At 37.1% G+C, this 24,038-nt stretch overlaps 1 protein-coding gene, 1 long non-coding RNA gene and 2 pseudogenes across 2 annotated transcripts in view; 1 reads left to right on the top strand and 3 right to left on the bottom strand.

Annotated features, from left to right (window-relative positions):
* LOC111335490 (mitochondrial sodium/calcium exchanger protein) overlaps window positions 1-10,161 on the top strand; it is a gene marked incomplete in the record, with an annotated part of 11,034 nt that extends 873 nt beyond the window's left edge. The window contains 17 exon segments of the mRNA XM_088732410.1: window positions 1-68; window positions 1,249-1,404; window positions 1,571-1,623; window positions 2,393-2,450; window positions 2,832-2,946; window positions 3,639-3,809; window positions 4,718-4,831; window positions 5,030-5,188; window positions 5,583-5,669; window positions 5,846-5,979; window positions 6,159-6,291; window positions 6,796-6,917; window positions 7,594-7,671; window positions 7,867-7,942; window positions 8,362-8,442; window positions 8,920-8,984; window positions 9,276-10,161. Coding sequence (XP_088588536.1) covers window positions 1-68; window positions 1,249-1,404; window positions 1,571-1,623; window positions 2,393-2,450; window positions 2,832-2,946; window positions 3,639-3,809; window positions 4,718-4,831; window positions 5,030-5,188; window positions 5,583-5,669; window positions 5,846-5,979; window positions 6,159-6,291; window positions 6,796-6,917; window positions 7,594-7,671; window positions 7,867-7,942; window positions 8,362-8,442; window positions 8,920-8,984; window positions 9,276-9,458 — 1,853 coding nt within the window.
* A 2,392-nt stretch (window positions 10,162-12,553) lies between these two features.
* Window positions 12,554-14,261, bottom strand: LOC111335483 (heparan-sulfate 6-O-sulfotransferase 1 pseudogene; annotated as a pseudogene).
* Window positions 14,262-15,105: 844 nt separating this feature from the next.
* Window positions 15,106-15,730, bottom strand: LOC111335473 (uncharacterized; annotated as a pseudogene).
* Window positions 15,731-21,487: 5,757 nt separating this feature from the next.
* On the bottom strand, window positions 21,488-23,977 carry LOC148724274 (uncharacterized). The gene is made up of 2 exons (XR_015991450.1): window positions 23,668-23,977; window positions 21,488-23,192 (listed from the first exon to the last, which is right to left on the bottom strand). It is a non-coding gene; the product is annotated as an uncharacterized LOC148724274 (long non-coding RNA).
* Between the last annotated feature and the right edge of the window lie 61 nt (window positions 23,978-24,038).

Here is a 24,038-nt window from a genome sequence, read left to right as displayed (position 1 = left end):
ATCTTGGACATGGTATTGGAAACGTTCGAAAGCTTTTGAAAGCAGATTCAGTTGAAAATCAACAACAGGTCAGCAGTACGTAGTAGAGATGCGTAAACTTTAAAGGTTACATCTAGGCAATTTCGATAGGCCTCGGAAAATGAGGGTAGACAAGTAGAACGAATCAGCTAGGACCAAGTTTATTTCAGAGATCGTGCAGCTTTACGTAATAAATATGGTTAAAACTTTAAACTTTAACGATAAATACTCCCAAAAAAAGGTTTTTCAGTACCTATTTACAAATATGAATGCTAACTATAATTATCTGACAAGCCATTGTTAAATTCTAAATTCTAACTGAAAAATTGCTCAGCTCTCATTCCATTTCGAAAATAATAACATGAGTACCGGTACTTGCCTTTTTTTCTTGATTGCCTTATGTTATTAATCTATTAAGTAAATTGCTAAATATAACCTTCTTACATTAACCTTGCATTGAGTAACAGTGTCACGTAAATGACATGGTCACCTTAAACAGAATTTTGGACTGATGATTTGTTATTAAACAAATTTAGACAGCAGATTTCCTGTATTAAAAAAAAAATCATTAATGCTCATGTGTACCAATGCAATTCAGCATAAGGATCTCATATGCCACTTTATAAAATCCCTTAACATAACATGCTCAAAATTGATTTTGAGCATGTTTAATTATCTGCTTGGTAGTTCTCGTGTTATTACATTGAAATTTGCAGCAGCTGACAGCTTGAGAAATTGCTGAGGAAAATATAAGGAAACAGGTTGAATAATCAGTGGTTGATTTAAGAAAGATGACATCATCTGTTAATTAGTGCATCAAACAAACAAAAATATCATCTCTCACAAGAGGAAATGAAGTTCAGTGGTGCTCTGGTAACCACTGAGTTAGATACACACTAGTGACCGGCCCAAACTCGTCAAGGGTTTCTTTTACTTTAGTGGTAAAGATTTGATTGCAAAAGCAGAGTTTTTACCCCTATTGGACATTTTTGGTTTCTACTTTGTCCCTGAAACCCATAACAAATAGGAACATCTTTTTGTATTCAACAACACGATTGGTAATGTACCATATTCAATCATTCTTTTAAATTGGTTAGATTTTGCTACAATGAGTGCTGTAGCTGATTTAAAACTTTAGTATGGTTCAAAGCAGCATTATTCATTGAAAGGTTTTACAAAAGTTATTACCTACTATCTGGCTTATTTTATTGGTTCCTCCTATATTGACAGGAGTGTTCTTCTGTGCGTCACATAAACAGTTCATACCGCTGCAAGTTTGTCCGTTTGGATCCAAGTTGTGATATGTCTGAAGGATTTATTCATTACATACAGTTCATTTACTGTTCATTTCCAAGTAAACTTCTTCCTCTTGGCTATTGTTTACTGGTGAGTACTTATACTTTTACAGTACTAAAGATTATAATAATTACCGGTAAATATAATACTGTCAGGGGATTAGCTAGCTCTCAGGAAACGCTGATTAGATAATTAATTTTAAAAGACAAAAAAAATACTTGCGAATATTGCAATTTTTGTAACTTCTTTTTACTAGTTTATGTGGCTGGTTTTTCTATTCATCACTCTTGGATTGACAGCAGATGACTAGTAAGTTGGAAAACTACTATGTCTAGTTCCACTTATGTTAACCATTTCATTCCCAGCAGTGACCAGAATATAATTTCTCCTTACAATATCTGTTCAGTACCAAGCCGACATTCAAGTGATGAGAATAAAGAAAAATATCAATTAAGAGATGACCATTTGATCCAAAAATAAATTCTCAAAACTTAAATTAAGTAATCTGACAGAGAGTAAGGAGAATTGCTAAGGTGATACTGAGCATGAAAGTGTTACTGTATCCTGAATAGCAGTTAAACAACAGTGGACTTGCATGAACATGGTTGTGGGTTGGACATGGTGGTTGGGTTTCTGGCCTTAGTCACTCTCTGTGAAGAAAGGTTGACCATAACTTCTATACATAAACAACAACTTAATTATCACATCCATTGAAGTGATTTTACTATCCTCAAAGATTTTTTAGAGATTGAAATACTTTCAAATTTTATTATCAAATTGAATATCAATGATTTTCACATTCATACCTTTGTATATCCTATATGTTAAGTAAGAAAAATAATGTGTTTACTCAGTCAGGGCTCAACACTAACTTTTCAACTTAGTCTAGCCAACTTAGATGTTACAACAATTTCAGTTTGTTTTCTAGCCAAACTGACCAGTGGAAATCGAAAACCACCAGCCAAAACTGAATTTCTACTAGTCTGTGGCTAGTTGGCTACCACTGGTGTCAAGCACTGTTAGGAGATGTAACTTTGAGAATTTCATTGTTATCTAAGATATACTGTTTCCCTTGTAGCTTCTGTCCATCTCTAACAGTGATTTGTGAAACCTTAGGTATCAGTCAGAACATTGCTGTATCCTTTACTCATGCAATCTCCATTGTTACCTCTTTCAAACTAAATCAAGCTTTAGCATCTAAACCAGCACTTTCAAGTACAGTATTAGTCAGAGTTAGTATCAATTTACTAGTTGGAATTCTACCTTGTAGTTAAGATTTGGAAAACTGGTAGATAGCCTGACAGTTGCTTTGGGCCTCTCTCTCGTCAGTTCTCAGGTGATAGAAATCTTGAAATCATTATCTAAAGTGAAGTAGTTGTGGGGTTTTGTACTTTTTTTTTGGTGTACACCAGTAAGTAGGCTCTTGTGAACTGTCCTCTAAACACTTCAAGGTCTGATACCTAAGGGAGGTTAGACCAACCAGGATTTGGTTTCCTTAATAAAGTTTTAAACTATAGGGAGTTACATTCCTTGCCTTTGGCAATGGTGCACCTGACATCTTTAGTGCTCTGGCAGCTTTTTCTCAGAGTAAAAATCAAACTGGAGTACAGCTTGGAATGCAAGCCCTCTTTGGTAAGCTCTGCAAAATCTTTAGACTATTTGTGTAAATCCAATGTGGGATGACCCTTAATTTGAAGGCCTTGATTGGAAGTTAATTAATATGCATTTAATTGCATGCTGTTTATATCATGAAACATCTGAAAGTATGTGTGGAAGTTTAAATGGATCTCAGGTCAAAGTGATTCTTATCTGACTAATCGACAGTTTTATACCTTTGTCCTGGCTGTAATACCAATGTCTTTACACATCAAGGAAAAAGCAAATCAAACCAGTTTGAAATCATGCTAAATCTTAATTAATTTTAAACTGCAACATATGCATTGTGTGCCTTGGGTTGCTTTGCTCATGACCAAAGGTCATGTTACTGACTCTACAGGCTCTCATGTCAAAAGTGATGAAATAGTGCATGTTAGTAATACAGACAGAGGTTTAATAAAATGATGTCTAATACAATTAAATTGATATGGACTGTCCTGAAAAATGAAAGAAAAAACTGTTAGTAGTTCCATAAAGGTGAATTAGCAGATAAAATTAAATATTAGAAAAATACGAGTGTCAAGTCATCAGTAGGGTTAAAAATATTGTCTTTCAACTAGAAGATCACAGTTTTCCTTCAAAGTTCAATCAATTGGGAGTAAATTAGATCTGAAATGAGACATTGAATTGCATGTTTTTAACTTTTGATTTTAATTTGTTTTGCTCAGGTGCTGGTATTTTTGTAACTACAGTGGTTGTTGGGGTAATATCATTTATCTCAACGGAAATCAAACTGACAAGCCGTCCTTTCATCAGGGATGTATTGTTCTACTTGGGAGCCATGTCATGGACTTTTATTACCTTATACAAGGAAAATATTACTATGGAAGAGGCAATAGGTAAGATATTAACTTAAAGACACAGTGAAAGCTTGAAGACAAGTATTATGACTGAACATTATGATCATGCATTTCTACTGCTTATTATATTGTACTCTGAAAAAGTTGCTAAAAACAATTAAATCTAGTATATTAAAGGTGAACCTTTAAAGTTAAGAATTTCCTCTGAATTTTCAACCACCTAGATGGAAAATATTAAACGTTTTCTCTCTACTCAAAAAGGAGGATTTTTTATCTTTGTTGTACCTAGTGTTGTAGTTGATGTTGTTTCCATGTACTCTTTGTGGCCAGCATGGTTAGTTAATGGTTGTTTCAACATCTTAAAGAAATTAATGACACAAGGCTGTGCTCTAAGGAAAATTGAATGGAGCCAAGTGCTCTGAAACTGTGAAATCCAGGGTGCCCAGCATATGCTTTGTATGAAAAGACTAAAATTCCTGAGTCGCCCAAGAGCAAAAGTAAGGCACCAGGGGCCACCAGGCGCTGCTATACCACAGCCTTGTGACATAATGGCAATTTAACTCAGTTTATCAGTTTTTCTGCATTAGTTTAAAGAAACATATGATTAATTAAGTTACATTAATTTTAATTTTTGAAACGCAAAGGAGTGATAATGCTTGATTATAAGGAACCATTGAAAATCCATTTGTAATGCATTCACTTTCAATATCTAATTGTGAATTCTCCCCTTTAGCAGCTACACATTTCCTAGTAAAATGGTTACAAGAATTTGGTATTTGATCATAATAAAAATCTCTACTTGATAAGTTTGAGTATTCTAATTCCCTGTTTGCTGGAAAATGTATGGATATTTTAGGGAGAAGTCACTTGTTAATCAGTTCTTGGAGTTAAAGGGTTAAAAGATAATTCTGACTTTACTCAATTATAATCTTTCCCCTGTTAAAAAGGTTTCATAGCATTTTATGTTGTGTACATCGCTGTGGTTATTATTGGACGCTATGTCTATCAGAGGTGTAAAAGGACAGCAGTGCGAGTGGAAATACAACCTGACCCAGAGATAGGTTTGTTTTCAGCATTTCTATTACCCATGAGAGTGCAGTCACATTTAAATAAAACATTACAAGCCAAATTACATTATTTTACTATTGAATGAATACTTCACATTTGATTGTCTACACTTTGTCTTCTTTCCAAACACATTAAAAAAAAAAACCCTGGACATATTGATTTAAATTGTATATTTGTATTTTAATGAACAGAATCCAGTGGACAATTTTTTGAGACGCACAACGTAGCATGGACAAGAAAACAGTTGAATGCTAGTCAACAATCCAGGACAGATTTAAGTATCAGTACAAGAGAATTTGATGTCCACTGCCGAAACAAAAGCACTTCTCTATCTAATAGTATGGTTTCAGGTATTGTAATGGACCACTGCCTTGCAATAAAATATTTAGACAAGTGTCTTTGATAGGCTATTGATTAATTAGTTTTGGGCTTACAGGCAAAGCGGAGGTATTTTCTGACAATTTAGTGGTACACGTAGCATCCAGTTAATCTATTGGCTGCAGGAAATAGAGGTAAAAAGTCATAAGGTTTCTCTGACGGGTCTTTGGCAACTTTTTATAGAATTTCTTACCCAGGAATACAACTTACAGTGGAACAGCATCAAATTTTCTAGATATACATACTGTAGCTTGAGTATATTAATTTCTGAAGCAAGTCTCTAGTTAGGTCACACGATATCTGCTTTGAGGATGTCAAAGAAGACTTTTCTCTATTCAAATATTAAGTACTTTTCCATCTTTGTAGGTGCCCTGATTTCATCGGAAAAAACCCTCATAGCCCCAGCATTTCAAAATGCTCCAGCTCTTGTCAGGCAGCATTCTGCCAATTCAGGTATTTATATCAATTATTTAAGCACAGGGTTTGGTCATCACTTTCATAAATTTTTAACAATCATACACTTACCAACTACATTTCTCTAACTTACCAGATTCTTAAGGTAATAAACCTCCAGTTGCAAATGAAAAGAATTTGAACCATGGCTAACTTATATGAATGTTTTCCTTCAGATGAGGATTTGCCTCTTCTGGGAGGTGAAAGGAAAGTTACTGCTTGGAGAAAATTTATTATTGGACTGGAACCAATTGACTGTGAGGACTGGAGCAGAAGTAACATTTTCAAGAAATTATTTTTGATTTGTAAGGTAAGACATTTTTATCTGTATTAATAAACTGAGATGAAAATTTGACATGATTTTTGCCATGATCTCAAATGAACATTTAACAACCAAGAAACCGACAACCTTCCCTCCAAGATATTGTCATAAGAATTCGTTAGGCAAATACCTATTTATTCAAAGAGCTGTGTTCTCAATGATTGCAGGCTCCAGCTGTATTTTTTTTAAATCTTACCATACCAGTGGTGGATTATGATGAAGAGGATCATAACTGGAATAAATGGCTGAATGTTTTACATTGCATAACAATGCCTGTGTTTGGTGTCCTGGCTACAAAAGGTAGGGATTTCTTGCCCCCAAAGCTTGCTGATTTTGCTCAAAAATTACCTCTGAAGTAAGAACACGAGGATCTTTTTTACATACTTAACATTATGATACTGTTTGTCTCGCGATGTGGTCTCACGACAAGTCACTTATGGACGCGATGTTTCTTCCTTTATTACTTCACATTAATTAGCAGAGCGCTTCAACATCTTTGGGAAATTTCCGTCTCGTCGATCTCTTCCACCCACTCAAACGTGTTCGTGGAAGATGGATCGTTACCTTTGAATATGTTTCACTCACAAGAAACAGACCGCTAGATGAAAAAAAAGCAAAGTGAAAACGAAAGAGCAAAGAAATCCTGCCGTGCTAAACTCTCTCACGGGAGAAATTTTTAAAACAGAAACCCTTGGGGTGACAAAAACTGGAGGTTTATTTCATTGACATTAATACACATACACTGTTGATTTTTTTTTTTTTTTGGTTTTTTTGGTTTTTTTGGTTTTTTTTTTTTTTTCTCAGCCGGTAGTCATTTAATTGGTGGCAAATTTCCTGCCTGGGCCCTGGCTCTCTGTGCTGGACTGCTTCTAGCTTTGGTTGTAGCTATGACGACAAAGAGTGAAAAGAGGCCTCGGGGTCATTCGGTAAGAACTCGAAGCTTTAAGCCCCAGGAGTGATTAACATGTAACTTCTCCCTATAATATCCACACACTATCCAGCAAACAGGTAATGAGAATACTCAAACTTATCAAGTAGATGGTGTCCTCTCGATATAACACCAAATTCTCGTAAGGAAGTGTGTAGCAGCAAGAGGGGATAATCAACTATCAGATCTTGGGAGTCAAAGCGTTAAATGTTACTTAGATACTCTTAGAGACATCTGTAATGTGAACAAACGGGTGTGACGCATATCTAGGTTAGTGCGAATTGAATGTCGAAGAACGTGTTGAAAGCTGTAAAATTCGGGTCTTTAAAATGAAAGTTTGGCAAGATTAGATTTCCAAATTACCTCATACTTCGTTATGCCTATACAATTATTTGATAAAAGAAAGAGAAAGCGAAAAGAGTAGGTTCCCTACGAGGGTAATGCTTTGTTTTAGAATAATACAGGATTATAAGGAAATCGTTTCAAATTTTTCTTTAAACAACGTGTTGGAAGGACTTCCACTCCTGATCACACCCTTATCATAAATCGAATCCAGGAGATTTCAGGCAAAGCGTTAATAAACCAGTTTCAGTTCTCTCAGGTATAAATACAGCAATATAAGATCTAAAATTGATCACTTACTAGTCTTGCTGCGTTCTTGAATCTATCGTCAGTTGTTTGCCTACCTGGCGTTTGTGATTTCCGTGGTCTGGATTTACACCACAGCAAATGAGATTGTAAACCTTCTCAAGGTACAGTGGATGTCTTGTTTTCAGTTAAGCTTGCGAATTCTTTCTTCAGAAAAACCGTACACTGATACAAATAGTACTTACTCTTAGGCGCAATTTTAGGCGCCCTATTTAACGCTCGGACGTAAATCTTATGGAAAAATTTCTTTTCTTTGGACTTGTGACTTTCGTTTAATTTTTCCCTTCTTTTATCTGTAGACTTTCGGTATCGTGTTTGGTTTAAGTGATGCACTTCTTGGCCTTACTTTTCTTGCATGGGGAAACAGTTTAGGTGGTAAGTTTGGACTGACTTTTACCTTGTTCTTATCAGTTCATGTCTGCAGAAATCAGTTCAGGAAATCTTTTTTCTGCATACATGCATAAATAAATAGTTTTACATACCTACAGTGTTGTATATTAAGCTCGAAGTTTAGTCTATCAGAAATGTTCTTGTGTCTTTGACATATATGTAGTTTCAATGCGAAGGAGTACGGCAATTCTCGAATCACTGCTCACCAGAGAATTTAAGAGAACGTCTCTTCTGAAAAAACAAACAAACAAACAAACAAAAGAGACAAGAAAAACAAGAATAAAGAGACGTAACCTTTTTCTATAGATCAAAAGGTCCGCACCAAAAAGATCTGTTCATCAAGTACTAAATCGTAACCCTTGCTTTTTATCTTGTATTGTAGTATTTCTACTTTATCTTTGTAGACCTTATATCAAACACGGCCATGGCAAGGCAGGGGTTTGGTCGTATGGCTGTATCAGCCTGCTTTGGGGGTCCTTTGTTAAGTATCCTTTCTGTAAGGAGTGTGAATCATTGTCAGTGAGGTACTCTAAGCGTGCAAACGCTTTGCAAGCGAGGGAAACTTTGTCAATATCAGATTTTAATGAGTTCTTCACCCATTTAAGATTTATGATTCTGCGAAGTTACTACTACAGAAGCACTAGTAGCGTTGGGGGTAAAAAGCGATCCTTATTTATTTTCTGACTGGCTTATACGTGAATGAAACCTCAACAACTTGTCACTTTTACGACACGCGCAGCGGTGGATTTGAAAGAGTTACTTTTTGTGATTCGCCAACAGCGTTTGCAGTTATGGTATCCTACTGGCCTTATTGGGATTCATGCCTCGGAAAAGCTTGTTCTTTTTTTACGGATTCAGTACGTTTTCGCTCACATTAGTAAAATAGTGTAGACTCATCAGGGAAAATATGAAGCAGCACTGTATTGCCTTTGAATAGAAAAGTTTCCTTATCATTTGTTTAGATATGTTACTAGGTATTGGTATATCATGTACTTATGTCACAGTGTCACATGGACATGCAATACTTGTAAGTATCTACTTATACTCTGATAACTTTCACGTGTCAGCCAGCAGTTGCGACATTCTGCATCATCGGCGTAAGACTGCTCTCGCACAAACTATTTCAGTTGCAAACCTCACCTTTTTTTCCCCTTACCTCCCCACCCTCCTGTCAAAGTTACTTCGCTCTCAACGTTATGCGGCACTCTTGCACCTTAGGATTGAGGGAGGGGATAGTGGAATTAAAGCTCTATTAAATATCTACTCCTCCCCCTTGGCCTGAATCCCTGTATCCTAACAGGTTTTCTTCTTTGTCTAGTTACGTCACAAATATAACCAGTACGTGATCTCAGCTGCATTTCTAGCTGCCAGTCTCGGCTCTTCGGCCATCTGCATTCCATTAATGGGGTTCAGAGTGCCCCGGATATATGGCGTGTATCTTCTAACACTGTATCTGGCCTACTTAGTGGTATCCATAACAACAGCTATTGAACATAAATGACGGTAGATTGTCATATTTCTTATAGTGACGATTAAGGTGATTATTTTAGCCACATTGCTAAATATATTTTTATGTTCGTAATAAGGACTCGATAAAGTTTTATTAATGAATTTCGTCTGACAGGGAAGTATTTTTTTTTTATCTAGGATTTACAATTATGTTTTTTGTTGAAAGGGGAAATGAGATAAAACCGCAAGGGTTTGACTTGAACTTCTAAACTAGACCATTTAAGTTGACGTTCAGGGTCTTCAGGCATTGCAGTAAACTATTTATGAGAAATCTATCCCATGTGTGTAGAAGATTAACCATTTTGCATCAAGTGTTTTACGTTTCAAGATCCAGAATTGTAAAATAAATTCGATAATTATTCTGGCCGTTATGACGTTTTAGAACTTTTTGTACCCAAATTTAATGTAAATACTGTTATTTGAAATGGTAGGTGCGAAATTGTATCTGTAAATCATCAGTTAATCTAAAAGGAAAACCAGAAAAATTCTTTTATACAATTTTGACACAATTGCATAATTTAGTACAGATTTAGTTTTAGTCTTAGAACTGAGTTCTAAGAATGTAGTGAATGTACGATTTTTTTTACAAGTAATAGTTCTAAAGATGTCGACATGATTAGCTTAAAGCTAGAAACTGAATATGTGTCCGAGAATTCAAAGGTCTCCAAATAAAAACATTTTGTTTAACAGTTTTACTTCCTTAGCATATTTTTTATATAATATATGATTCAGTGATAAAATATGAAAAACTTGGAGTGGACGCATCGAAGGTGAAAGACATTAGTAAAAAGATGTTAATCAACAAATTATTGACAAAATGGATTTCTGATTTTGGACAATAGTGGTTGATTTCCGATTTTGGACACTGGTGGCCAATTTTGGATTTTAAACGCTTGAGGCCGATTTGCGATTTTGAACACTGGTAGCTAATTTGCGATTTTGGACACTAGTGGCCGACTTGCGATTTTGGGCATAAGCGGCGGATTTGCGATTTGAGACACTAGTGGCCGATATTGAAGTATGGACACAAGTGGCTATTTTGCGATTTTGGACACTAGTTAAACAATAGTGTTTCTGTCGAGGAACTATCGGCTGATAGTTGCCCCGCGGGAATTTTATGTTCTTAAAACAAATATTTTCCCGAGAAGCGAAGCTTCAAGGGCAAATATGCTAGTTTTAAGAACATCAAATTTCCAAGGGGCAACTATCAGACCGAAAGTTCCGAGACATAAACACTCTATTGTTTTTATTGTTCACCACTAAATTTTCTTCCGCGCCTACAGCTTGTCACAAATATCAATAATTCGCAACCGTACATTGGCTAAATAATACGTTATACCTGTCAGAATTGAAAAGTCACTGTTTTTCCGATCTGCCTAACTTCGCGGCCGTCAAACTATTCAAAATTTTTCACGGATGAGTACTATCAATCCAGGTATTTTCCGCGGACGGGCACTATCCATCCGGCAATTTTCCGCGGGCGGGTACTATGGGCTGATAGTGTCTCTCCACGGATGAACCCTATCGCGTCACGTGATCGATTTAAATCAATAAGAACCGGAGACAATTTAGTGATGAACTATAATGGCCGATACTGATGTTTGGACACTGTTGGCCGAAGTTTGGACACAAGTGGCCGGTTTTGAATTTTGGTTACTTGTGGCCGTTTGTGGATTTTGGACACTCAATAGTGGCCGATTTGCAAATGTTGGTCACTAGTGGCCGATTTCGGATTTAGGACACCAGATGTCCATTTTGGATTTAGGACACTAGTGGCCGATTTGCGATTTAGGACAGTAATGGTCGATTTTGGATTTTGGACACACGTGCTTACATCACTCGTCGGCTTGAAACATACTGGTTCGAGGCACAGCGCCAATAAGAGCGAGCTCGCAGGCTTGCAGTAGTTTGATAGCGCAGCAGAGCAGTGCTCACATGATAAGGCGAGGAAAGATCGAGGACCATAATAACTGTTTTATCTCGCATCAATCTGCCGGTAATTACTGAAACCCTAGAATTAGCTTATCTTTGCTATTCAAAATATCCGGATTTTCTCTTTTTGTCAAAAAACTGAGAGGTGAATGCTTTCCTTTACTTCCGTCCTGTTATTCATTTTATCATTCATTGATTATTTTCTTTCTTACCTCTTCGATCTTAACTGTTATCACCTCCAAACGAATGATATGGTCGTCAAAGGAAACCTTTCTACCGACCCCTGAAACTACAGTCAAACCTGTCATCAACAGACACCGGACGAAAAATATTAATTGAAAACATCTAGCGGAGGGTGGTAGCTCAATTCAAGAGCTGGTGTGACAGATGGCAATATAGAGTAAGAAGATAGATTAAGAAACTGAGAAAATCAGGGGTTTGATTGTGGTCGTTAAATGAATTGAGATATATTCTTATCTAATCACTGAGTTTAAATCCACCTTCATTCTTCATCTAATTATGACAATTTATCCGCTCAACGCTTTCGAATTTCATTTATCGTAAGAGTATGCGTTTCACCAATCCACACGTTCACAACAAGTTATACTTTTTGTCTTAACTCGCCCACAATGGAGTTCTCTCAGCTCAGAAGCAGAAAATTAAATCGCAAAATCAACTGACTGAGAAGAAGTCGAATCCTCGTAGAACGCTCAGGTTTTTTTTTTCCTTTGTTCAACGCTGAAAAAGTGCATTACGATATTACAGATATATCGCGAGAAAGCGGAGAAAGGAGTTTGAAAAGCAACCCTGATGATACCGACTTGCCTTACAGAGTTTCAGTTTTCCTCGGGGCTAAGCAGCGCGTCAGAAGAGAACAGTCCATTTGTATTACCACCGTGCGTGGCTGCCGGGCATACAGCCAAGGCGAAAGGAGACATTGGAATCACTAAAAATTCAATCTGGGAAATTATCGTCCAAAAAAATGGGCCATTTCCTGCGGACATTCCCGTATTAGATAGACGGAAATCTGCTGAAAGTGAAACAAGATTGACGAGCGAAGCCGCAAATTTCGTAAGACACTTTTCGGCGCGCACGACGGAAGTGCCGACGGAAAGAGCGCATTGACGTCTGCCCAGTAAACAACAACACATCTGCTATTATGAGGGTTTGCACAAACCGTAGGTCACTTTCAAATAAACTACACACTTTAAGAAACTATACCTCACCAACTCAGATGATCTTAAAGGCGATTTATAGCGAAAACGAATGACGCTTAACGGTGGTAAATAGTTTTTAATTATCTGTATATAATGTTTTGGTTTACCTTTTCATTTCTTTATGTCGGGGAATCTTTTATATAGGGTTGACCTCTAGATATCCCCTTTTGAGAGATATTTTTGTAATTTTTGATTTTCTTCTCTTCAGTAAAATGTCCTCTTGTTATCATCAAAATTGAGCGAAACATACCACAATACTGAATTTCTTATCGATCCTTGACCTTAATCTTTTATTCAAGATGATTTATTATATTTCATATTTATTCTATCCGCCTCTTAAAACGTTTTAAACGCTTAAAAAACAAGTTTTTAGCGAACGCATAAAGCCTTAAATCTAGTGAGTTCAAAGATTTTATATGACTTAAAATAGAGCTGTTGATTTTGGGTCTCATAGCTCCGGCGGTTGTCTTGCTCGGGTTGAACTGTGTAAAGGGATCGTGGAATTTTAATCCAAATGTTTTCTCGAACAAGTATTGACTTTCCTCTTGATGCTCTGTCAAGCCAAAGAATGCCATTTCCCGCAAATTACGCGTAGCACTTTCTAACATATCGTTTCCTCGTTTTTCTGTTGAAATTCCTGTTGTGTTGTAACAATTCACCAGGCGTAAGTCTGCCAGCATTCGTGTTTGACGATTGAAAGCAAGATTCCACGGGCAGCCGATAAATTCTTTGAACGTAATATCGCTCAGATTTTCCCTTTCGAAACACGGGGGAAGTTCTTCTTTGGTAGGGGATCGCCCATTACATCGAAGGGTTGCGCTTCTCCACATTTCACCTTTTTTCACAACGAAGTAAAATTCACTTAAGAATCTCGAAACCGGTTCCCTTAACATCGTTATGTACACGAACTTCCTTAGCTTATTGTGGCCTTCACGTTTGTTCATATATTTTTTAACACACTCTTTGTGCTCGGTCCAATCAGCGTGGAGTCCACACACCCAGCCTAAATGGAATCGAGAGAATAGCCAAATACTAGAAGAACCTGGTCGAAAACAATGGCATACTTGAGACCATGTTTTTCTTGGCAAATGGCTTGATCTCTTCTTTGAACAAGCACATGGCCTTTCTATATTCAAGTTTTTGATGAGGTGATTTCCAAAAGTGGTTCCTCCAGTTTTTTGAATATGCAAGAAAACCATAACATCATTTCCTCGCATGTCAAATTTGTGTTCGCGCCATCCAGTTCTGCCCAGTTTAGTTGTATTTAAAACGGCGACATTGCTGCGACGAATACGAACGACGGTGCTTCGTAGCGTGACCCCCTTGAATATCAAAAACAGTAACGTCGAAGTCGAAACTAGAAGAACCGCCATGAAAATGCATTTCAAATTACAACGAAAGCAGCTGGGATTCATCGTTTAGAAACAAAGCTGGATTTCAGCTCACAATATCGTGTATTCTCCACAATCTCGATTCTCTAGGACCCCAGTGCAGGCCCGTCGACAATTAGCTACTAGCGACTGCAGTTTGTCCGTGATGAAAAGTCGAAATATCAGATACCTATTGGAATGATTTTTCCCATTCTTGAAGTCACGCCAAAGTTGAAAGCCGACATTCGAGACACTTGAACGTTCCCGCACGATGCAAATGATGATAACCAACAACAACGACGTTCATTGTTTTGCATATGTCGGAATGCCCTCCGGCGCACTACACCCCGTACTGTCAAAACAAGACAAAACAGAACAAAATAAGATTTTTTAGTTTGCAGATGCTCAGTTACGTCTGGCTAAAGCTCAATCTCTCCAAAAACACCTGTTACTAAGAGCACTGGGAACTCATTTTTAGAACTTTGGTCAAGACTTGTCAAATACCGTCGTTTTAATTAGAAAGGAAAAGGGAATTACCGGCCCTGGGACAGATGAATACTGTCATGTAATTCAATTTACAAACCCATTAACGCAGCCACAAAGTCGAGGATTGAAAAACAAATGTCTTTGCACGATATATAGACAAATCAGTTGCTGGACTCCGAAGTTTAGTAAGAATTTTTTTATCTGAATACGTTAAATTTGTTTAGCTTCCTTATTTGTGCTTTTTCTCAAAGTCTTTAACCTGAATTTAAGAGGATAATCCACATTTAGTAAAGATACCAGCTTACAAAACCTTCCCCATCTTTTTGAGGCGCTTGCATGGAAGCCTTCCATCAAATTTTTACGTGTTTATTGAGCAAGTTGTTTGGGACGACACTCCCACTGGTTGGTAACAGTTTCAATAGAGAACGTCGCCGGATTTATCGGTGTCTGTAAACAGTTGGGAAACCGAAAATAAAATATTTTTTGTATAAACTTAGCATGATACATACATAAATACGTATCTTTACTTGAAAGTAAGTTTAAAAAAATTGGCAACTTTACAGGTGATGTGGACCTACTATATTATCTACGTAAAATAAGATAAGTAAATCTCGAGTAAAGTATTAGGTAAGAAACAGAATGAATATGAAAATAAATGTGTCATAATATATCAGAAATAGTAGAGATTTGAATTCTTATTATAAACAACGGAGCCGCCTCCCTCTCCAAAATTTATATTTACAACATCATTTTTTGCCCTTTTAAGCCTATTTTTAAAAGCAATTGGATTAGAAAAGTGTCTTAAATTATCTGTTAAGGAATTCCAGACAATTGCTGCCCTGTGTGCAAAAGAACTACGGCCAAGTTTAGTACTGATTAGATCGACCAATTAAAATATTTAGCGATTTTCTAAGATTAAAACTATTAGAGCACTTAACAACCAAGGAATTTAGTTCATTTAAGCCCAAGCCAGAAAATGCCATGCGAGTAATAGTTAGGATACGAAACTTATAGAAATACTCAAGAGGCATCCACCAAACTCTTGCCAATATATCATCATCCTTCATATATTTTGGTAACTTATGTATCAGTCTAGCAACTCTAATATGTATCATTTCTAGTTCTCTAAGCTTAGTGCCAGACCCCCATATCACAATTCCATATAAGACATTTGGGATTACTCTCTTTAAGTAAATAGTATGTACGCAGACGATACTACAATTTATTTTATAGGGAATTCTGTTGACGATATTATCATAATTTTACAAGAGGTGTTAGACCAGGTTGATTCCTGGAGTCTTAAGAACAGACTGGTTGCCCATGAAGATAAATCCTAAGCAATGATTTTGAGCACTAAGCCCTTCATAGGTCCTTTGAAACCTCTGAAGTGGGGCGTGGACATCATTCGGTATGTATCCTCCTGTGTGCCTCGGAGTTACAATCGATGGCAAATTATCTTGGTCTCAGCATATCAAATCAACTTGTTCTTCATTTCACATGAAAGTTAAAATGCTGAGACGTCTAAGTTTTCTACCCAAATCTATTTTAGAAATACAATTCCCACTGGTCACGTGATCCGGTGGGTCATTAACATAAGTAGCAATCAGTCTAGGGCCTAGCAAAGACCCTTGAGGAACTTCAAGTCTAACAGGTTTTAGATCTGATCTAACATTATTAACTTGAGTCCTCTGCATATGGTTGGTGAGATAATCATTGATCCAGCTCCACATATCACCCAATACACCGACTGCTCTAAGTTTTTCTGCAAGAATTATGTGGTCCACTCAATCAAAAGCTTTGCAAAAAGCAATGAATAAGACTCCAACCATATGACCAGTATCCAAAGCTCTCCTCCAGGACTCAGATGGAGAAGGCTTTCAGTGGAGTATCCTTTCCTAAAACCTTATGTCTATCTAACAATTATTCCACGAGCGCGCGTTGGATATGAGATGATAGATAGCCAACTAGGCGCTACGCGCCTCGTTGGCTATAATCATCTCATATCCAACAAGCGCGAGTAGAATAATTGTTTTTATTAAAAGCGTTAAATTAAATTATTAAATTTCGTTAAGTTTATAGCTCTCTTTTAATTTAAAGCTGACACGCACGCTTACCTTATTTGTAGATTATGGTATATTGGCTGATATGCCATAATGGCTGAGCCAATAAAAAGTCTTGAATTGCATTATCCAATGATCTAGTTTTTAATAATAGTTATTATTAAAAACTAGATCATTGGATAATGCAATTCAAGACTTTTTATTGGCTTAGCCATTATGGTATATCAGCTAATATACCATAATCTACAAATATGGCAAGCGTAGGTGTCAGCTTAAAATTAAAAGGGAGCTAAAAATTTAATAAAATTTAATAATTTAATTTAACGTTTTTAATAAAACAATTATTCCACTCGTGCTTGTTGGATATGAGATGATTATAGCCAACGAGGCGCGTAGCGCCGAGTTGGCTATCTATCATCTCATATCCAACGCGCGCTTGTGGAATAATTGTTAAATATACCATTAGAAATAATATGATCATCTAAAGACTGGCATACTACCCTCCCAAGTAGTTTCCCTGGAGCACTAAGCAAAGATATTGGTCGAAAGTTGTTAGGGTCCAGTCTATTCCCTTTTTTTAAAGATAGGTATAACTTGTTTTGAACAGTTCTAGTTTCGTTGCGTAACTTTGAATAATGCGCGTGATTATCGGAATTTACGTGATTACTTTTTATGTTTCTCTGTGGTTTTAAATATTTAAAGTGCTACTGAAACGTAATTTTCATATCCGAGATTTTTGTAATATAATAGAGTTTGAGCGTTATTTGCAAACGCTGTGTACTTTTTTTGGGCCAACGCATAGCAGAAAGTACATTTTTAATCATTCGAAGTTGACCGGCTGAGATCAAAATTCGCGGCCATCTTGGCGCGGCCAAAACAGCCCTATGACGTCACTGGTTGTGTACTTCTGTGAAAGAAGGGTAAAAGCATGGAGTGTGGCTTGCATGTTGGGAGGCCGAAAAAGAGGATTTCGGGCAAAATGCCATCCTCGTCTTATTCATCGACGGCCATATCGACACCTTGACTATCTGCGAGAGGTTCGCCTGGATAGGGAGCAAAATTCCCGACTCATATCGAGAACAATCTCTACCAGTCTATTTAGTTAATCGGCAACTGACGAGATCCACAATATTAGGATCGAAACCGCGGTCTTGCCTGACCATCTACAGAAAATGTCGAAAGACATTACAACGGCAGGTGAGCTACTAAACGCCCCGGGCCAAAGCAATGCCATTCAGAGAATGAAGAAAACATGGAAGCCTCATACGACACCGCCACTGAAGATGATCTACTCGGCAAGTCTGAGGATAACGAACAAATCCCTCTTCACCAAATGCCTAGCAGAACATGCCCAGAATCCCTACAATATGGGGCGAGGGCCAAAATAAGAGCAGACGAGGATTTCAAAAATGAGATAAAGCGGAGCAAGAAACAGTAAAGGCGATTATGTGCTTCTATGAACGTGAAATCGGTCGTTTTGATACCGAAATAAAGAAAAGAAAACGAGCCAAAACGGCTGGAACACTGAACACTAAGAACTGTTGTACGATCGAATCAGCGCGCGTGGCGCAAGCTGAAAGCAATCAAGACAACTTAATGATCGAGACAGTCAAAAAAAAATAGCTGTACATCTACAAAGGCGAACGATTCGAAAAAGACGCAATCCCTGATGTGAGTACTCAGTGCCACACATAAAGCAAATTCTCATGAAAAACTGGCATTTAATAGAAACACAACCACTACTGAGCGAACTATACAAAAATCCGCCGCTCGTATCTTACAAAAGAGGGCGGTCGCTCAAAGACATACTCGTGAGGGCTAAACTTGGAATAGTGTTACGTGCACGAATGACCAAGAAATGTCCGCTAACAAAGCATATATGAAAATAAACTCCCAAGTACGATATGGCACGCGACAAAAATGTAACAACAAGCAGTTACCCATTTCAACTATTATTTAATTAGTTTTACATTGTTTAATTTACTTAGGTTAAAGATTAAGTTAAGCAGTTCATAAAGCAGGCTTACAATCCTTCATGCCGTGTAAGTGTTCGTCGTCTTGATCAACTTCCAATTCTAACATCCGCCGACTGAAGACCACGGCGCTTGGCTCTCTCGATTTATCGCGTTCTTTCCTTGTACTCAAATTCTTCCGGAGGACTCCATAGTAAACTCTGTATTCTCTATCTTCTTCCTCTCTCGACTATCGTCTTTTTCATCTCTTTCTTCTCTCCGGATATCGCAAGGTCAAAAGGTCATAGCCTCGTCATATCATAGCTTCCACAAGTTCAGTCAGCAAGCCACGAGGGTAAGCCCTCGGGCAAATCTTTTATGTACTTCTCACAAGCCAGCTTTTATACCTTTACTTTAGTTATCTAGAATGTTCTATTACTATTTATAGCGTATTACAAGTTGTACTATTTTTGGAAACTGCTGAGTCACATGAAAGAAGTTTCTGGAATATTACAGATTATAGATAGTTCTAGAAAAGTCTGGAATTGCGTGACAGATTCAGTAAAAATAATTCGATCCTCGTAACAATAGGCTACTTCAAACACACGCTTGGGAGTCGTTTGGAAGTCTTTCCATTCAAATCTAACCGTCCCATTTTATTCGCCAGCATTTACAGACCTCCTTCAACTAATTTATCAGAGGATGAGGCCATCGAGAATATGTTGGAATCAGTTTATCTATTAAATTTAGAAACCATCATTACTGGCGATATCAACATTAATTTTATTTCTCCGGCGTACAAGAAACATCCCTTGGGACGTGCCTTTTCTAACATGAATTTCAAACAGCTCATTACTGAAGTTACTCGACCATCAAGCGGAACCTGTCTTGACTTTGTATTGTCAAATTTTCCTGAAAGAATTAAGTCTATTGTCGTCAAAAACAATGGGCTGTCAGATCATTTGCCTGTATTTGGAGTTCGTTTATATGAGGATAACGCCAAGCGTCAAAATAAATCTCTAACGATTCAATATCGTAATACGAAGCATTTTGACAAATCCGCCTTCGTTTCCGACCTCCAAGAAGTTCCTTGGAATACTGCATTTGTTTTTGACGATTTAACTGATATCTTAAATGCATGGATGGGTCTGTTCAATAACATCTTGGATGCCCACTGTCCGTGGCGAGCAAAAAAAGTAGCCAAACAAAATCAAGCTCCATGGATGACTGTGAATATTTTACAAGCGCTTCGCAGAAGGGATTCTTTACTACGTAAAGCAAGGCAAAGTCGTTGTGTCACGGATTGGAACTGCTTCAAAATTGCGAGGAATAAAGTTGTAAACATGATTCGCAGTGCGAAATATAAATACTATAACACCTGTTTCAACAACAACAAGGGAAACTCTAAAAAGATTTGGAAAACCATAAAATCGCTAATGGGCGATGTATCAAAATCAGTTGAGACGCCAAATGTTGTTTTGGCTGAAAAGTTTAATGATCATTTCACTTCAATTGCTGATTCACTGAGGAATCTACTACCTAATGTACCTTATTGCAATTCAAAGGTTGAAAACTTTGTTTGTTCAAGAAAGGATCCGGATGTTCTTTTCAATATTCCTCCTGTTACTAAAGATTTTGTGCTGGGTGCTCTGTTAGGACTCAAAACTAACAAAGCTATGGGTATTGACAAGATAAGTGCAAGATATCTGAAAATAGCAGGACCAGCTATTGCTTATTCAATTACTCAAATCTTGAATATTTCAATTAATTCTGGTGTATTCCCTGATTGTTGGAAGATAGCGAAAGTCATTCCGTTGTTTAAATCTGGGGACCGTGAGGATCCGGACAATTATCGACCCATTTCGATATTACCAGTTTTGTCAAAGATTCTGGAACGTCATATACACGATCATCTCTATAATTACTTATGTGAAAACAATCTATTGTACCCTTTACAGTCAGGTTTTCGGAAACACCATGGAACAGACACTGCTCTTATACGAGTCATAGACAATTTGTTATTTAATCTAGACAATGATCAAGTCAGCGGTCTTCTTTTAGTTGATTACAGGAAAGCTTTTGATATGGTTGACCGTGAAATTCTTTTGCAAAAGCTTAATGCCTATGGTTTAACTCCAGTTGCACGTAAATGGTTTAGTTCATACTTGACTGATAGACATCAATTTATTGCTCTTGATAATGTGACATCTGACTCTGCTCTTGTGAGGCATGGTGTTCCACAGGGTAGTATCCTTGGCCCTTTACTTTTTGTCATTTATATCAATGATTTGCCTCTACATGTTAATGGTGCTGACCTGGATCTCTATGCTGATGACACCACACTGACATTATCGGCAGATATCTCAGCGTTTGATTCTCTACAAGATTCACTAGCTGCTTCTTTGAAGGAAATTGAATGCTGGACGCACACCAATAAACTTCCTCTCAATGAAAAAAAGACTAAAACACTACTGGTCACAGGCAAACGCCTTGGGAAGAAACTTCCAGATGGTTATAATTTATCTCTTAAAACTATGAATGGTGTATCATTGGAACAAGTACCCTCAGCTAAACTTCTTGGTATAGACATTGACCACGATTTATCAATGAACACTTATGTTGACAGACTGTGCAAAAAAATTTCACAAAGAATTGGAATTTTGAATAAGATCAAACTTTGTTTACCATTTAACCAAAGACTTTTATTTTATAATAGTTTGATTAAGCCATTATTTGATTATGCCAATGTTGCATGGCAGTCACTTTGCTCTAATGAATCTCTTTTAAGAATACTTAGGCTACAAAAGAGAGCTGCTAGGGTTTTATTAGATGCTGAACCACGTAGTTCATCAGTTATGCTGTTCAATCGTTTAAAGTGGATACCATTTTATAACTCTACTAAGATAGCTAAATGTTCAATACTATTTAAAAGGATTAATTATTGTGTACCTAATTATCTTAATGATAGCTTAAGATTATTAAGTTCAGTACATTCACGCAACACTAGATTTTGTAAATACAACTTTTTATTACCTAAGTTTAAAAGGGCTAGAGAAGGAGGGAAAACTTTTCTAGTTTCTGCCATAAAATTATGGAATCAGTTAAAGCCTGAATTAAAAAAGTCTAATACACTTAAGGCCTTTAAAGACAACGTATTTAAATATTATTATGATGACAAATCATGCTTAGCTCATTTTAATCGGTAAATTTTATTGATAGTAGTTTTATATATTCTTACTTGTTTATATTATCTTGTATTATATATTTTATCAATTAAATATTATTTGTAATTAGCTAAATTTCTATTTATATTTGTATCTTTTTTTTTTTTTTTTTTTTTTTTTTTTTTTCAATATATTAATGATTCTATTGTATTTGCATTTATATATTTATTGTAATTAAGAGGACCACAAGTTTATTAGTGTTTGTGCACTATCACGTGCTATCCTCAATAAATAAAGTCTTATATATTATATGTGTAGGCCTGTCAACCCCATTTTACGCCACAATCTTCCTCTTCGCTACTGGAGACAACTTCGCTTCGTTCAGAAGAAGATTCACTTGACAAAACTTCAATATCTGCCATCTCCTTCGCCCACGAGTAGAAACAAACAATGAGTGAAATAAACCACGCTATCGGAGTGAACACAACCAGTGACGTCATCAATCCATTTCGCTGGGTACCAGGGCCCGGATATGGTTTTGTGTAAAATTTTTATTTGAACGGTTGAAAAAGATATCTTTCGCTTCTTTATGGCCAAAGCAAATTATCTCACGATGATCAGCATATTCAAAACTACAGGTTAGAGCAAATATTTCAGATACGAAAGTTTCGTTTCAGTAGCACTTTAAGCGATTGTGGTTTCCTAGATATGACAGCTCATGAATACTTCGTTTTCCTTTATTTGACAGTTCATGAATAATTCGTTTTTCTTTATTTGACAGTTCATGAATACAGTTGGACCCCGATAATTCGAACTCGGATAATTCGAAGTCCCCGCTAATTCGAAGTAAAATTCATTTCCCTTGGTTTTGCCCCACTTTTCTCAGTCATTTTACCTCGGATAATTCGAAGTCCCCGCTAATTCGAAGTAATTTCTGTTCCCTTAGGTCGGATTTTACCCAAATAATTCGAAGTTGAGTTACCAGCTGAATGAAAAAGAACAGACGCTGTCGGAAATTAGAATATATATTTATGTAATTACAGTTTCGAACATTTCACAGCTCGTTAATCCCTTTAGAATTGTGTAACACAGTTCTCTGTGAATTAATCCCTTTACTGTATGTGCGGTGCTTTATAAAAGTTGGAAACATGTCGATGTGATGAAAATCCATCCGCCTAAAGAGTTGACGAAAAATCCAATTTTAGTCTTTCAGCTTTGTGAACTCTCTTTCAAGAATACTGACGTATTTCTTCTTTCCTTCAAACAAAAGTTTGCATGGCACTTGCATCCCTTCACCGTCGCCAAGATTAACAGGCATGCCTGTCACAATAACAGTGCATGAATTTCCGTTATCCACTCTCAGAAAATAAAAGATTCTGTCTTAGCGAATCGTCCACTCTTTCCCTTCTTCAGATGTCCATCAATGGTTTCTCGATCTTGCAACAGACATACGGCATATTTGTCCACTGGGTTATCGGGCTCTCTTCTGGTTGAAAGTTTTTCATTCACTGTTGGTTTCCAGATTTCCTGGTAGTCGTGATATCCCTGTATGTAGAAGTTAATCTGAAGCGAAGCAACATTCCTTGGGCAAACCATTATTTAAGCAGAGCTTGATTTAGTAAATTCAAAGCCGGTATCTTGCAGATGAGTGCCGGAATATTGTATCTAGCCCTACAATGATCCGGTAGCATTTATGAATCCGATCAAATCTTCTATAATGTAAACGAGTTCGAGTAGGCCACAATCACATTTAACTCTAATCACAGTCCAAAAGGCCATTTTCGATATATTAGAATTCTTACATGACTCCGGGTATGGGGAGAATTAACCAAAAGAAACTGATTACTCATCCCTCAACCTCAAAGTGATTTCTTTTGTTTTATTCCCCCAAGCCTTGGAGCCAAGTTGAATTCTAATATATCGAAAATGGCCTATTAAATTCCTGTGCGGAGACAAGGGTTGATAAGCCAGAGGTGAATAAGACAAAGATTACAACAGCATAATAAAAGCAAAAACAAACCGTATCAGCGAGCTGTAGGGGCCCTCCTTTTTGAAAGTTTATCAACATCAGACGAAAGTCGTGAAGGTTGCGAACAGTTAGCCCCATTAATTCTACAACCCTCCCCCTCAGCGTCGTAACATGTGACCCCTCACCAGTCTCTCTCGTGACAGCTAGCTTGGTACCACCATTGGACAAAATTTCAGCCGTCTCGTCTCGGGCAGGTCAGCCAAAGTTTTTTTCCTTTTATGAGAAAATGCTATTCTGTCTGACATGGTTAACCTACCCACCGAAGGACGACACGCCCACCCGAGATGTCTCGACTTCCGGGACTACAAACTACGCCAACAAATCACAACAACTAACAAAAAAACAACGACAAAAAGGCGAGT

This window comes from Stylophora pistillata, chromosome 9 (genome assembly GCF_964205215.1).
Source record: "Stylophora pistillata chromosome 9, jaStyPist1.2, whole genome shotgun sequence".
Lineage (NCBI taxonomy): Eukaryota > Metazoa > Cnidaria > Anthozoa > Scleractinia > Pocilloporidae > Stylophora > Stylophora pistillata.
This window is presented reverse-complemented; position numbering and strand designations above follow the sequence as displayed.